This window comes from Megalops cyprinoides, chromosome 4, assembly GCF_013368585.1.
Source record: "Megalops cyprinoides isolate fMegCyp1 chromosome 4, fMegCyp1.pri, whole genome shotgun sequence".
Lineage (NCBI taxonomy): Eukaryota > Metazoa > Chordata > Actinopteri > Elopiformes > Megalopidae > Megalops > Megalops cyprinoides.
Genome location: NC_050586.1, coordinates 377,501 through 390,854, shown reverse-complemented (window position 1 = coordinate 390,854; position 13,354 = coordinate 377,501). Strand labels below are relative to the sequence as shown.

Sequence of the window (13,354 nt, the reverse complement as noted above, 5' to 3'; positions counted from 1 at the left end):
TCTAAAATGCAGCATTTGAGATGCACACCAGTTCAGGTGTGCAATGCTGTTGTGAGCTTCCCTTCAGGATCCTCTCTCAGGAAAAAATAAAATAATTTTCATAACTGCATTCATGTTTAACGTGCCAGGGTGGATTTCACCCTAGGCAGGTTAAGGAAGATAACAAATAGCCTTGTGAACATTCCTGAAACCTGGAAACAATCATCGAGCAGAGAGCTCCTACACCCCCGTTTCACCTCAGATTCATCCACCTGCCTATGAAACCTGGTGACTGTAGTACTTCCATCATCAATATTTAAAACTACAGCTGTTACTACGACGGCGTAAGCAACAGCAGAGGATACTGTAAATCAACACCAAATACCAATACTATTGCATTTCACACCTAATGCTATCCATACACTAGAAGACTTTGACAAGACTCTGAAAAGACTTTTAAAAGACTAAAGTCTGACACCCTCTCACAGCTAAAGACAATTGTCTAAATGTGTCAATTAGTCACAGAGTTTTTAGTCACAGACTATGATTTTGCAAAGACTGGGGATCTTGCAGGGTCACTATTTGCAAGACTGCAACTAGATTCCTTTTGAGATTATTTCCCATCATGCTCCTTGATATTATTGGCGCAGTCCAGCGTCACAGGTTTCAGCTGCGTATGCCCTCTCTCGTTCATCAGAAGGGAAGAGAGTGAGATCACAAATCTGTATCTCAATAGCTACACAGTTACATATCATGTACAAAATAAAATACAAAAATATACTATTACAGTATATTAGATTTAGAAAATACCCTTAAAGAGCCCAAATACATATTGCATATCACCACTATATGCATACTCAATCACCATTCATGAATATGTTATATGTGCACCGTAATGACTTAGAACATGCTCTGCTTAAGAAAAGAAATCATCATGCTTTGCTGTTTCCTGTTTGGTGTTGAGAGAGCTCACCTATTGGTTGCTGACAATGTCCACGTCACTATTTGCATTAGCCAAGACTAAAAACTTATGATAATATTAAACATGGTTGATTTTATCAGAACGTCAAGATGAGAAAAAGACTGACTTAAAACAGCTCGGATTACTACCTTACACCAAACGATCGAGATCATGGGAGCGTGCCACAACTCTAGCAAAACTCATGATTTTATTCCGACATTGGAAATTTGTCTGCAACAGTGAATTCACTTGAAAGGCCGGCATAAGATGCAAGTAAATGAGATCTGCAAAGCTTTGGCCTGAATTTAGCAGAATCTGAGGAGGACTCTGTACCAATATTAACAGTGGCACTGAAACTGGTATTCAAATACACTTTTCCTTGGTGGCCTTCACTCGCAGTGTCAACAGTGCATTGACCCCGTAACGAGAATATTCCAGCTCAGCTCAGTACTGACTTGACATCCTGCAGATTTCTGCCTGTGGTGCAACAATCAAGGACATCTGTATCTGTTTGCTAGACTGGCATGCAGTGATAACGTGCACAGATTCATTTAAAGACATATACACACAATCTACTTCTACATTCCCTCGCACTTTTAGGCATGGAACTTGAATAATATCAGTGGCATACAGGGCTCTTACACTCTTATTTCTGAATGTCAATGAGAAAGAATAAAACTGGATTTTCCTTCATTTTTGTCACTTAACAAGCATTCGAATGCTGGTCTAAGTAATCTCGTGGTAGTGTGTTTGAGTGATGTCATGTTCAGACTCATTCCTGCTGGGGCGCATAGCGAACAGGGTTCTACCAAGAGTATAATCAAATGTTCAGATACGAGATGGATCCCACATTCAAAGGGCATACAGGCCACACTAAAGAGGTGCCTCCTCAGAGGGAGATACCTGCTGTACAACACGTCTGCTGCCAGCCACGGCCTGAAGTGACTTACTGTCTGCATCAAAGCTGAGACATCTGAGCAGCAGGCAGGTCACAGACTCAGCCAGAGCTCCGGAGGAATTTCTCCATTCATAAAGTGACAGGAGGGAAGATGCTGCTTCCTCTCTGCTCCTCACCAGGAGAAGCGTGCACCTTCATTTAACTTACAGTTAACATAAGCGTAAACTTGCAGTTAGGCGCACATGCACACGTATTTCAGTTAACTACTACTCTTCTGTCAGGTAAGTGCATGCTGAGCTCCTGCTTAAAGCGAGGCTGTGTGAACCGGGCCAGCATGACACAGCAGGACAGCGAGGCTCATGATGACAGAACCTTTCAAGCTACAAAATCCAGCGAGGCGCAAGAGAGACAAACAAGCGTGAGAGAGACAGAGGAAGCCTCTGAAATACCTGCGGTGATACCTGCGGTGTGCTGTGCAGCAGCCAAGAGGAGGCGCTGCTGAGCTCGGAGACCGTGGCCCTGAGGATATGCAGATCCACCCTGCCAATCTGTGCTGATGTAAACACTAATACTGTTATATGCTCTACTTTACATAACTGTAATACCTACCTCATGCTGTTTCACACAGTCAACAGTTTAAAAATGGTGTCATATGAGGTCACAGCCCCTAAAGCTGAGGAGGTAGTGTTACCATACCATAACAGCACGGCAAACCATTTTTAATATAATGACTTTCCTTTGGGTATCAGCATCAGACAGTTTAGATATCAGCCTTTTCTCTTATTGATATTGACAATATGCTCTTTGACATCAAAACCTGTACATTTTTCTCTGAAACTCATAAATGTACAATGATGATATTGATATTATATTATTGATCACCATTGCTCATGGTACGAGCTAGCTGTGACATGTGCCATGCATTTGTGTGCATCACTATGTGCTGTTGAGCAGAAATGAGCTGCTTTGGCTGTAGCAGCACCACATGACCTTGAACTTGAGGAGATGCATTCAAATAAGGAGGGTGGGGGAGGGGAATTCAAATGTTGCTGCACTATATGACCAATGACTAATTTGATCGTTTGCCTTTTCATAAAGCTTGATGATGAACTATAGTGCCTGATATTACAATACAACCATTTGATATTTAGTGCACACATGTTACTTTCAACAGAGAAAATAGTCATCATTTAAAAGACTGATATGATAACCAAAATGGACAAAACCAAGTGCCAAATGTCTTTGATGAATATCAAGGAACAAAAATGGCAGTATGAAAAACTAACATGACTGCCATCAAGCAATGTTATCTTGGCAACAGCTTCATGTCAAAAAGGCAGAATTTTGAAATTAGGACATATAATGTCATTAAAGTGAAAGGTCTTGATATCAACAAATCTGGTGCTATCAAGGGTAAAAGATCTGCATTTTAAATTTTTGAACGTCTATTGCAGATATTAAAATGAATGACAATGTTAAAATGGCTTACCATATTACAGAAACAACATGATCTTGTTGGGGTAGAAATTATGGCACAATGTAGTAATGTCAAACGAGTTTTAAAATATTGTGGTACTGGCCCTTTAAAACCAGCAAAAAGCAAAAGAGACAAATATAACTGCATAAACAATCTATTTTTGGTGGCAATTGGCGCTCCACATGGAGGGAAGCAGGGCTAGCCTCACTCTCCCTGCTGTGAGGCAGACTGACATATTAAAGCTACAGATTATTAATGGCTCTGTTTAAAATAGCTGCCTGTGTAGGGAGACTGATTCTGCAACACTGCAGGCGTGTAAACATCAGTTACTGCGCACAGTCCTGGCTGTAGGACTGTGGCTGCTCTGCGCATCTCTTGCTTGCACACCAGCTAGCAGTTATAGTGGCATGGATGTTCCTGGCCACAACATTTAACACAGATCCAAAACTAAAGAGCACAGTATAAGACTAAGCAAAATCACCTGGATGTGGTCTCACGTGTTTGAGAGGACTGAAAATCAAAGCAATTTATTCATCTTTGTCATTTTCTAGATGGCCTAGCAATGCAAATCTACCGGTTCAAATTTCAAGAAAGGAAGCAGCAATGGGGAAATCTAGTTGTCAACCCGTATTTAGTTATTTTGATGTGTGAATATTTATCACTCCGTTGAAATAAATGAGGAGGTTGGATGATAACATATACACACGGTCAAAGGTTATAACGTGGCGATGACGTCTGAGCTACATCAATAAGCAAGAAAGTACTGCAATACACTATTCCATGACTCCCCTTGCTGGTGTAACGGGTGGTCTCTTGCGTTGTGTGTTTAATATGATGTTACGTGGGTCGGCGAGCGAGCGAGTTTCGAACCGAGGTTCTTACTGCTCGCTGCCAACCCCTTAAAGCCAGCGTCGTTGCCAGTTGAGCTAAAGGCAAATTGCCGTTAGCCTGTCGGCAACAACGCTACTTAACCAGGTCTCAGGGGGAGTGACGTAGCCGCTGCAACCACTCGGCTACCTGCTACCCGCTACCTAAGGCTTTACGCAGGACTCACACGAGCTAATCACTTCAGCTCCGCTACACTGGCAGTAGAATATGTAGAACACTTTATACCAATAATATTACTTATAACTTCCACCATTCGTGGACACATAGGAGACAAACGTTCATTTTTAGAAAGTACAGCATTTCTGTACTTAATGCCAAGTCCCCACGGAGGACACGTCCACAGCTCTGCACGCTGCGCCGGAAGGGGCGGTGCTGCACCTGTTAAAGGTGTATAAATATCAAAAACAGAAGAAAGCCCTGTCATCTCAGCCCGGGGTCCGCTGTGAGCAGACGCTGCTGTCTGTCTGTCTTTCAGCCAGAGCTTTAACAGCCGCGATCTTGCGTTGCTGCGCACGGCATATTATTTCTGGTTCAAAGTTTTGCCTATTACGCGCAGCTGGACTGACTTCCAAACGAGACCTCTTCGTAGCGCCGCCGGGGAATATATTGCAGGTATGTATCTCTCTAACAAACATGTTAGCGTTAGCAAAATGCATTCTAATTGTGAAAGAGAGAGTAACCAATTTCCTACTTTGGTGCATTTTTTTTTTTTTTACAATTTGTGCGTCTTAACTACATTTAGTTAATCTACATGGCGATTAGTAGTTAATGTTAGCTAACAGATTGCAAGTTAGCTGGACTACTGAAAAGAGCAGCGTGGAACTACGTAGCTCGATGATAGCTAGTATGCGAGGTACAGCTCACTGTAGAGAAACAGAACTTTGTTTTTGCTTTCACGATGAAAAGTTCTCATTCACGTCACCATCAACATCATCGGTTTCTAAGGATCTTGCCCGTCTAGTTCCTTGGCTTTTGTCCGGTGCTTTTTATCCGTTGTTGCAACCGGTAATCAGGTTACCAAGGTGAGTCCTAAATGCTTTAACGTGTTACTGTGGTAACGATGGGCTTTCAGTTAAGAATGTAGTGGGAACTACCCAAAGTAAACTCGTGGTCACAGTGAATCGCGTCTTTTTTTTTGTTTTTTTTACATGTCTTTTTTATACAGATGTTGGGTTCTGTATTTCTCCTTGGTCAAGTGTTTGATTTTGGTTTTGAAAAAGATGTATTTTCATCTTTAAAGGGAAACGGTCTGTGTTGCATTAGGACAGTGGGTACAACTTGAAACGATTGTTTCTTCTCTGCAGTTGCAGTGCCGATTCGACACCCGAACAGGTGTCTGCAGGTGGGCTTCTCCCTCTCCGACCCGGGGATGAGTGAGGCGGAGACACGGGTGTGCGTTGGGGGCCAGGGCGAGAGCGCCGTCTTCCTTCCTCACCGCCCGCCCTCCTGGGTGAAGCGGTGCCTGCGGCGTCTTCGGAGCCTCACAGCCGTAAACGGGGACCGTGAGGCGGACTCGCCGCCGCTGCACCTGCAGCGCCTCCTGCTGGTCGGCTGCGTCCTGCTCGCTCTGACGGCGATGGCGCTGCTTCTCGTCTGGAACTATCAGTGCATCATCGTGGAGCGGCTGTGCGAGGGCCAGGAAGAGCGCTCCGCCTTCCCGCTGATCGGAGCGCTGACTGAACGCTGGCCGGAGGAGGCGGCGGCCACGCCCAGCCCTGATGCGCGGGGCTGAGGTTACTGTCCCCAACCCCACTCCAGCCTCAATTCCAGATTGCTATGACAACCCATTGTGTGTGTTTGGGAGATATCTAGGGTTTTATTCTTTCAGATGTATTACTGGTGGAAATTGGAGTTTTTAAATATATCTCCTGATATGAAAGCACATTAAGAGTGGCCACTGGTGATATCCCCTTTGCTGTGCATGAATGTTGGGGATATTTTGCAGCTTTTGATAATAAGGAAGGCACTGTAATATGCTGCGTAATGAGAGGGGAGGCCTGGCTCGTCTGACGCTGCAGCTGTGGGGTTGCAGCACACGGCAGTGCTGCATGAGGCTGCCCAACCACCGAACGCATTCTGCTCAGGTATGACAGTGCGCTGTGCCGTCAGCACACCCTGTGCAGACCAGAGTGAGGCCTTCCCCGCCGTGTGGTGCAGCAGTGAGGTGGAGGGGGAAGCATGTGGGTTTGGTTCCAGGTTTGGTGCCAGGGCTCCAGCTTGTCCCCTGTAAAAATTCTTAACCCAAACCAAAATTCAGAACCCAAAATTTAAGTACATATTCAGCTGCATGAGCATCTTACAAAATCAGAAATTTCACACATAAAGAAATGGCGGAAGGAGGAAAAGTTGGGAATGCTTTATGTGAAAACCTGCAGGTACTTCTGGGACTTTCTGTTATAACTGCATTTCCTTTTACTTTGGCTAGTGAATAATTGTAGCAGAAGCGTATAATGGTTATGTGTTGGAAATGCCTCTCACTGTGAGTGCAACCATGGACAGCATTCTGAAGTACTAAAGTGATGGGGAAAATGGAGTTGACTTAATTTATGCATGGATGTCTTAATGGCTCAAATGTTTTTAACTTTAAATAAAAAAAATGAAATCTGTTTGTTTCAGAGAATAAAAATCTGCCAGATGATTAAAAGAAAATGTTCTGCAGGTAACCGTTTAAAGAGCACACATCCCTGGAAGTGTGGAAGATCGCCCTCTGCTGGCCAGATGCCAAACGCACGATTAAAAGCCACCAGTGTCTTTGGGTACTTACTGATTAAGCTGTGAAATGTCCTGAGGCACATGGGTTTGAGAGAAACAAGCCTTTCCATCTCCTGAAGTAAAATCTTTTAAGGTATATGTCATATACCTGTCATGTACATGTACAAAGGCTGTGTTTGGTAAACTATAATGCCTCAGCTGTGGGGCTGGTTGGTAAGCAGCTGTCTCAGGGACAGTAGGGGAGACAGGGCAGGCCTGCCAACACCACGGTGCATGATGGGTAATGCACATGAGCATGTGAGGAGGGGCGGTGGGTGTCTGGCAGAGGAAAGGAGGGATATAGGGAAGAATGAAAGCTCAGCTGAAACATGGAGAGGAAGCAGAAATCAGATATTTAAACACAGATTTATATCATCTCTGGACAGATAAACTGCACCATGTTTGTGTTATCACAGTCTCTGTCCTGTGATTTAGCTTCTGCTCCAACCTTGGACTCCTGTGAGGCCCATGGGTCCTCAGCTCCCCTCCGTCAGATGTAATCCTAACCTAATCCATTATGAGAGACTGACCAAGGCTCAGTGTCCAAGTAACACTGTCTGTGTTCTAAAATGTGCCACCAGAGGGAGCCATACAGTACTTAGATCACAATGTCAGTTTTACCCAGTCAAACAGCATGCCATTTACATTTATTCATTTGGCAGACCCTTTTATCCAACGTGACCTACAAGTGAGGCAGAGTATATTTATTTGGTGTGAAGAAAAAACAGCAATTTAAAACAGCTGTCATGGTGTGGCGCAATTCTGTAAGAACAAATTACTACACAGATTCTTAGCGTTAGCTGCTTGCCTGGGTGTGACACAGCTGGTAAATGAATATACTTTCGCAGGTGAGGGCTGCAGTAATGGCTGAATATTTAACATCTACAGAATGTCCCTCGGTGTGTAAAGGCTCCCTTATGGGATGTCCTCTCATTAAAAGTATGGAAACTGAGTAAACATTAGCTTGGACCTGTTCCCCAGGAGAAAGCCTGAGCTGAGTACTTTAGTGATAAAAATCCATTATGTCTATTATGTATTATGACTGTGAGGTTAGGTATGTATTATTAATTATCTGCAAAAACAGCTTCACTAACAGCCAGGAAAAAAGAATTAAGTAGGCAAATATAAAATATAATGACTGCCCATTTATCATGAGTGCCTAAGTATAAATATTCTATTATTCCATGATCATACTAGCCTGGATCTGGGTTGATTTCTTTTTTTACTGTATTTGTGAACTGAACAGAAATGTTTAAGGAACAGTGGAAATGGCAAAACTAGAGCTCCCAGACTCCAGCAAGTCTGCAAACCAATGAACAGCAATAACTATGAAATTATCAAGATGAGGAGCGTTATGCAAACAAGGAAGGCACTGGGGAGTCAGAGCCAATGGCAGAAGCTGTGAAATAAGGTGATTGGCAGATGGTGCTGTAATTATGTTACAGCCATCGCAAGGTTATGGTGTTTCTCCTGCTGGTCTTCAGTGGTGAGTATGTCTCCATCAGTGCACTGGAAAGCACTGCTAGTCGTGGTTTACCTCTGTCTGCAGGCACAGGAAGTCCTGTCACACACTGCGTTATTATTAGACTGAATTGCACATCTCTACTTTCAACACATTATCTCTGTGGCTTGTTGGACAAAGCCTGCACCCTTTTAAGGAACTTGAGGTTGAATATATTTCTGAGGTCGTAGTGGCTGATAGTGCTTTTTCAGTGAGTAACCAAGCTGACTTACAGGAAAGCAGAGTTTCCACACTACCGTCAGACTTGCTAGGGAATCTGCATTTCACTAAATGTAATAATTAAATATCTAAGAATGAAATAAAAGCAGAAATTCATGTGCAGATGTGAGCAGGTTTACCAGGCTTGCCTGGCAGAGTGTGTGCGTGAGTTGGGTGGCCGCAGCAGAAGGGGCCTGTCCCACACATGCAGGGGATGAATGCATCCTCTCTTGTCTGGGTATTTTTCTCTGTGCATGTGGAGATCTGCATGCCTCTGATGTGCAGTGTGAGGTCAGAGCTCCAGGTCTGTACAATGTACTGCTTTAATGCGGTCAGAATTCTGAGGATCTACACCATGAGTGTGTGTGTGTGTGTGTGTGTGCGTGTGTGCGTGTGTGTGTCTGTGTCTGTGCATGCATGCATGCGTGCGTGCATGTGTGCAAGTGTATGCGCGTGCATGTGTATGTGCGTGCATGTGCGCGTGCGTGTGTGAATGTGCATGCGTTTGTGTGCATGTGTGTGCATGCGTGTGTATGTCTGTATGTGTGTGTGTGTGTGTGTGTGTGAGTGTGCGTGCATGCGTCCATCTGTGTGCGTGTGTGTGTGTGTGAGTGAGTGTGTGTGCGTGTGTGTGCGTGTGTGTGGGAGGATTGGTCTCCGCTGTGGGCCTCTCTGAATGCCTGGGGGCAGGAGTGTGTGTCTGACGGGGGGCCTGTGAGGACAGGCGTCTGATCGGAGTGAGGATGGAGACCCGCAGCCGGACAATGGCGGCTCTGTTCCCGACGGAGTGAGACAGTGGCATTCTCCGTCACAGTTTCCCCTCAGCCTGCGGACAAAAAGAGAGGAGTCTCCCGCTCTGAATGGAAGCCAACATATGAGGGCTCACCCAGCAAGAGCTACGTCTAATAAATAAATCATTATCAGAGTTAGACATGAGAATGGCATTCATTATCCTGCTATCTGCTCCAAAGACATTCATGTTGATACCATTGATATCACTCCTAAAAATACTATAATGTGATCATTTCACCCTCCGTTCTCTCAGTGTTGTCTCTGGGCCGACATATGAGGGCTGTGGTGGGAAAGATTCCTGTTGCAGGACAGCCCGGTGCCTCTGAATGCTCACTCCTTCCTCAGAATCCCCCATGACTTCTCTCCTGCACCTAAATAATGCACAGCTTCTGAAGCCAGCTTTGCTTTACTGCTGTCTGCTGTCTCAGATTTCAAAGTACAGTAATATTAAAAATAGTTGGTGTCATAAAGAAAATGTGGTCTGACTAATTCATGCAGCCCAAGACTTTTGTCATTTAACAGAAAGGCCACTGTACTGTAATGTGAGCTGAGTTTTTAAGGTGCACTTAACCACAGGATCAAAGTAAGGTTTAAAGACCAGAGAGAAAGGAGACTGTGAGACTGTGAGCAAAGAAACCAGTTTGTTAAACAATATGTATACCGCACCTGTATGTGTGTGTGTATGTGTGTGTGTGTGTGCGTGTGTGTGTGCATGCGCGTGTGTGTGTCTGTGTGTGCGTGTATGTGTGTGTGCGTGTGTGTCAGCCTGTACTACCAAGCTTGCGTGAGCTTGGTCTGTCCAGCTTGCACTCGTGCAAAGGACAGTCAGGCTTTGTGCACCACAAGGCCCTACAGATGCAAACCCAAGCTGTTCCCATGCCCACTGATCTTTATTGCAAAAAATAGTGCAACTGAGATGATGCATGACAGATGAACCATGCAGGCAGGTGCTGTGGGGCAGAGGCAGAGTGCTCTCACAGCCACACTGCAGATACAGCCACTGTAAGAGATAGAAATGTAATGTACAATGTGTCTGTCCTCAGGCTGTCTATAGCCTCCGCAACAAGATGAACACACTGGAACACACAGAAACTGCTACAGCACACAGAAACCACTCTCACACACACAGAAACCTCTCTCACACACACAGAAACCACTCTCACACACAGAAACTACTCTCACACACACAGAAGCCACTCTCACACACACAGAAACCTCTCTCACACACACAGAAACCACTCTCACACACAGAAACTACTCTCACACACACAGAAACCACTCTCACACAGAGAAACCACTCTCACACACACAGAAACCACTCTCACACACACAGAAACCACTCTCACACACACACAGAAACCACTCTCACACACACAGAAACCACTCTCACCACTCTCACACACACAGAAACCACTCTCACACACACACAGAAACCACTCTCACACACACAGAAACCTCTCTCACACACACAGAAACCACTCTCACACACAGAAACTACTCTCACACACACAGAAACCACTCTCACACAGAGAAACCACTCTCACACACACAGAAACCACTCTCACACACACAGAAACCACTCTCACACACACACAGAAACCACTCTCACACACACAGAAACCACTCTCACCACTCTCTCACACACAGAAACCACTCTCTCTCACACACAGAAACCACTCTCACACACACACAGAAACCACTCTCTCACACACACAGAAACCACTCTCACACACACAGAAACCACTCTCACACACAGAAACCACTCTCACACACAGAAACCACTCTCATGCACACAGAAACCACTCTCACACACAGAAACCACTCTCACACACAGAAACCACTCTCATACACAGAAACCGCTCTCACACACAGAAACCACTCTCTCACACAGAAACCACTCTCACACACACAGAAACCACTCTCTCACACAGAAACCACTCTCACACACACAGAAACCACTCTCACACACAGAAACCACTCTCTCACACACCACACAGAAACCACTCTCACACACCACACAGAAACCACTCTCACACACACAGAAACCACTCTCTCTCACACACACAGAAACCACTCTCACACACACAGAAACCACTCTCAGAGGGACAGGGAGGAAGTGAAAGGTCTGTGCTGTGTGTGTCAGGTAGGTAGGTGCAGTTTTGTTGGTTGTCCTGTATGCAAGTATCAAGGCCTTAAACATGATACATGCAGCTACAGGTAGCAAGTGGAGCAAGATCAAGAGAAGTGTTACATGAGGCCTTCTTGTTTGGTTGAAAACCTGACATGCAGCCGCATTCTGTATCAACTACAGAGGCTTAATAGCGCATGCAGGTAGGCCGGCCAAAAGAGCATCGCAGGAGGTCTTGAGATGACAAGAGGCTCCCAGTGACAGATCGCTTGTCCAGTGCAGCAAAGCCATGCTTTATGAATTTCTTTGCCAGACAAACTAGGACTCTCACTTTCTCCTGCACTCCATCTCCTCTCCTTTCTCTTCAGCATAAACAAACGAATCCCTTGCCCATGTAACTCTTATGTTACATACCTTTTTACCAGGTGGGCAGGTTCTGAATATTTCATTACAGTAACACTAGACGCCTTTCAAATATAAGAGCAGCTATTACGATCTTGAAATGACTTAAAATGACTTTCCAGGCCTGGAAAATACAGCAGAAGAAAAAAGCGGTGCGCGGAAAAGCGCTCCGTGTTTAAATACCCTGTGCAGCGAAGCCAAGCCCATCGCGATGAGGACGCGCCGTGCGCGACGCGCCGCTTGCGCAGGAGTGCCTTAAAGCCGCCCGCACTTGCCGCACTCGCGCTACCTCTGGATCACACCATTTCAGCACACATGGCCAAGCAGCGCTGTCAGATCATCGCCCCCGTCTCTCTCCTCCTCCTCGGGATCCTAGCCATTCTCCTGCTCGCCATAACTACGGACGACGTGAGGGAGCCTCCGGACTATATGGTAAAGCCTACGCTATTTACAGCTTTTCTCTGTCTAAGTGAGGGAAAACGAAAGCACGCACCCACTGCATGTGTAAAACATTGGCCCTACTGAATGTATTACCCGGGTGCATGCGCTGAACAAAACACAAGATTTCATCACGTACAGCATTATAGACAGGAAATCGAATAAAACATATTGACAAATTGAATATGGCTACAGATGCTCTGAGTAAAACTCAATAAAATTCAACATGCATGTGCTAATCGTACCCACTGTACCCTGAACAGCAGGTCATTGAGCAGAACTTACGGGCAAGGTCCACCCCTCCTGTACACACGCATATGCAACATTGCTATGATAATGCATCTTACTGTGGAACAGAAGTGGATTCATACAGCAGAAGTTACGCGTCGTTAGTACGGTTGAAGCAGTATCCACAGCACTGTGTTTCACGACCCGGATGGTATACCGGGGAGAGGGACGGAGAGCAGGTATCGTCATGCTCAGGGTTCCCTGAGTGAGTCACAGCGGTAGCGCCGCTGCTGATGTGCTGTCCTCGCATGTTTCGAATCTGATATTCAGGTAGAGTTTCCGCTTGGAGGAAACATAAATAGTTTTCCTGTACTGCAAATTACCAATTAAGGTTTACCTTATTTGCTCTATGCCCGGAACAAGATCACATTTGGTAGGCGTTGTTTTAAGATTTGCGTTGACACTTGAATTACTTTTTCAATGAGTATACTGACCAACTGTAGCAGAATGTGTGAGATGTAACCACTATAGACACATTTAGAAGGCTCTGGGTTTAGGTAATACTATGTATGTACTATGTTGTTTCTCTTATGTGGCAACATTTAAAGAATGAGAAAATCATTATTTTGCCAGTGGCGCAGGCTACAGCAATAATCTAATTATGTAGACCCCAATTTTCTGTCCCCTGTAAA

At 45.1% G+C, this 13,354-nt stretch overlaps 1 protein-coding gene across 1 annotated transcript in view; it reads left to right on the top strand.

The window, feature by feature from the left end:
• Window positions 1–12,305: 12,305 nt before the first annotated feature.
• Window positions 12,306–13,354, top strand: part of entpd2a.2 (ectonucleoside triphosphate diphosphohydrolase 2a, tandem duplicate 2) — a 7,458-nt gene continuing 6,409 nt past the window's right edge. Inside the window, exon 1 of the mRNA XM_036527070.1 lies at window positions 12,306–12,428. Coding sequence (XP_036382963.1) covers window positions 12,312–12,428 — 117 coding nt within the window. The 5' untranslated portion in view covers window positions 12,306–12,311. The remainder of the gene's footprint in view (window positions 12,429–13,354) is intronic.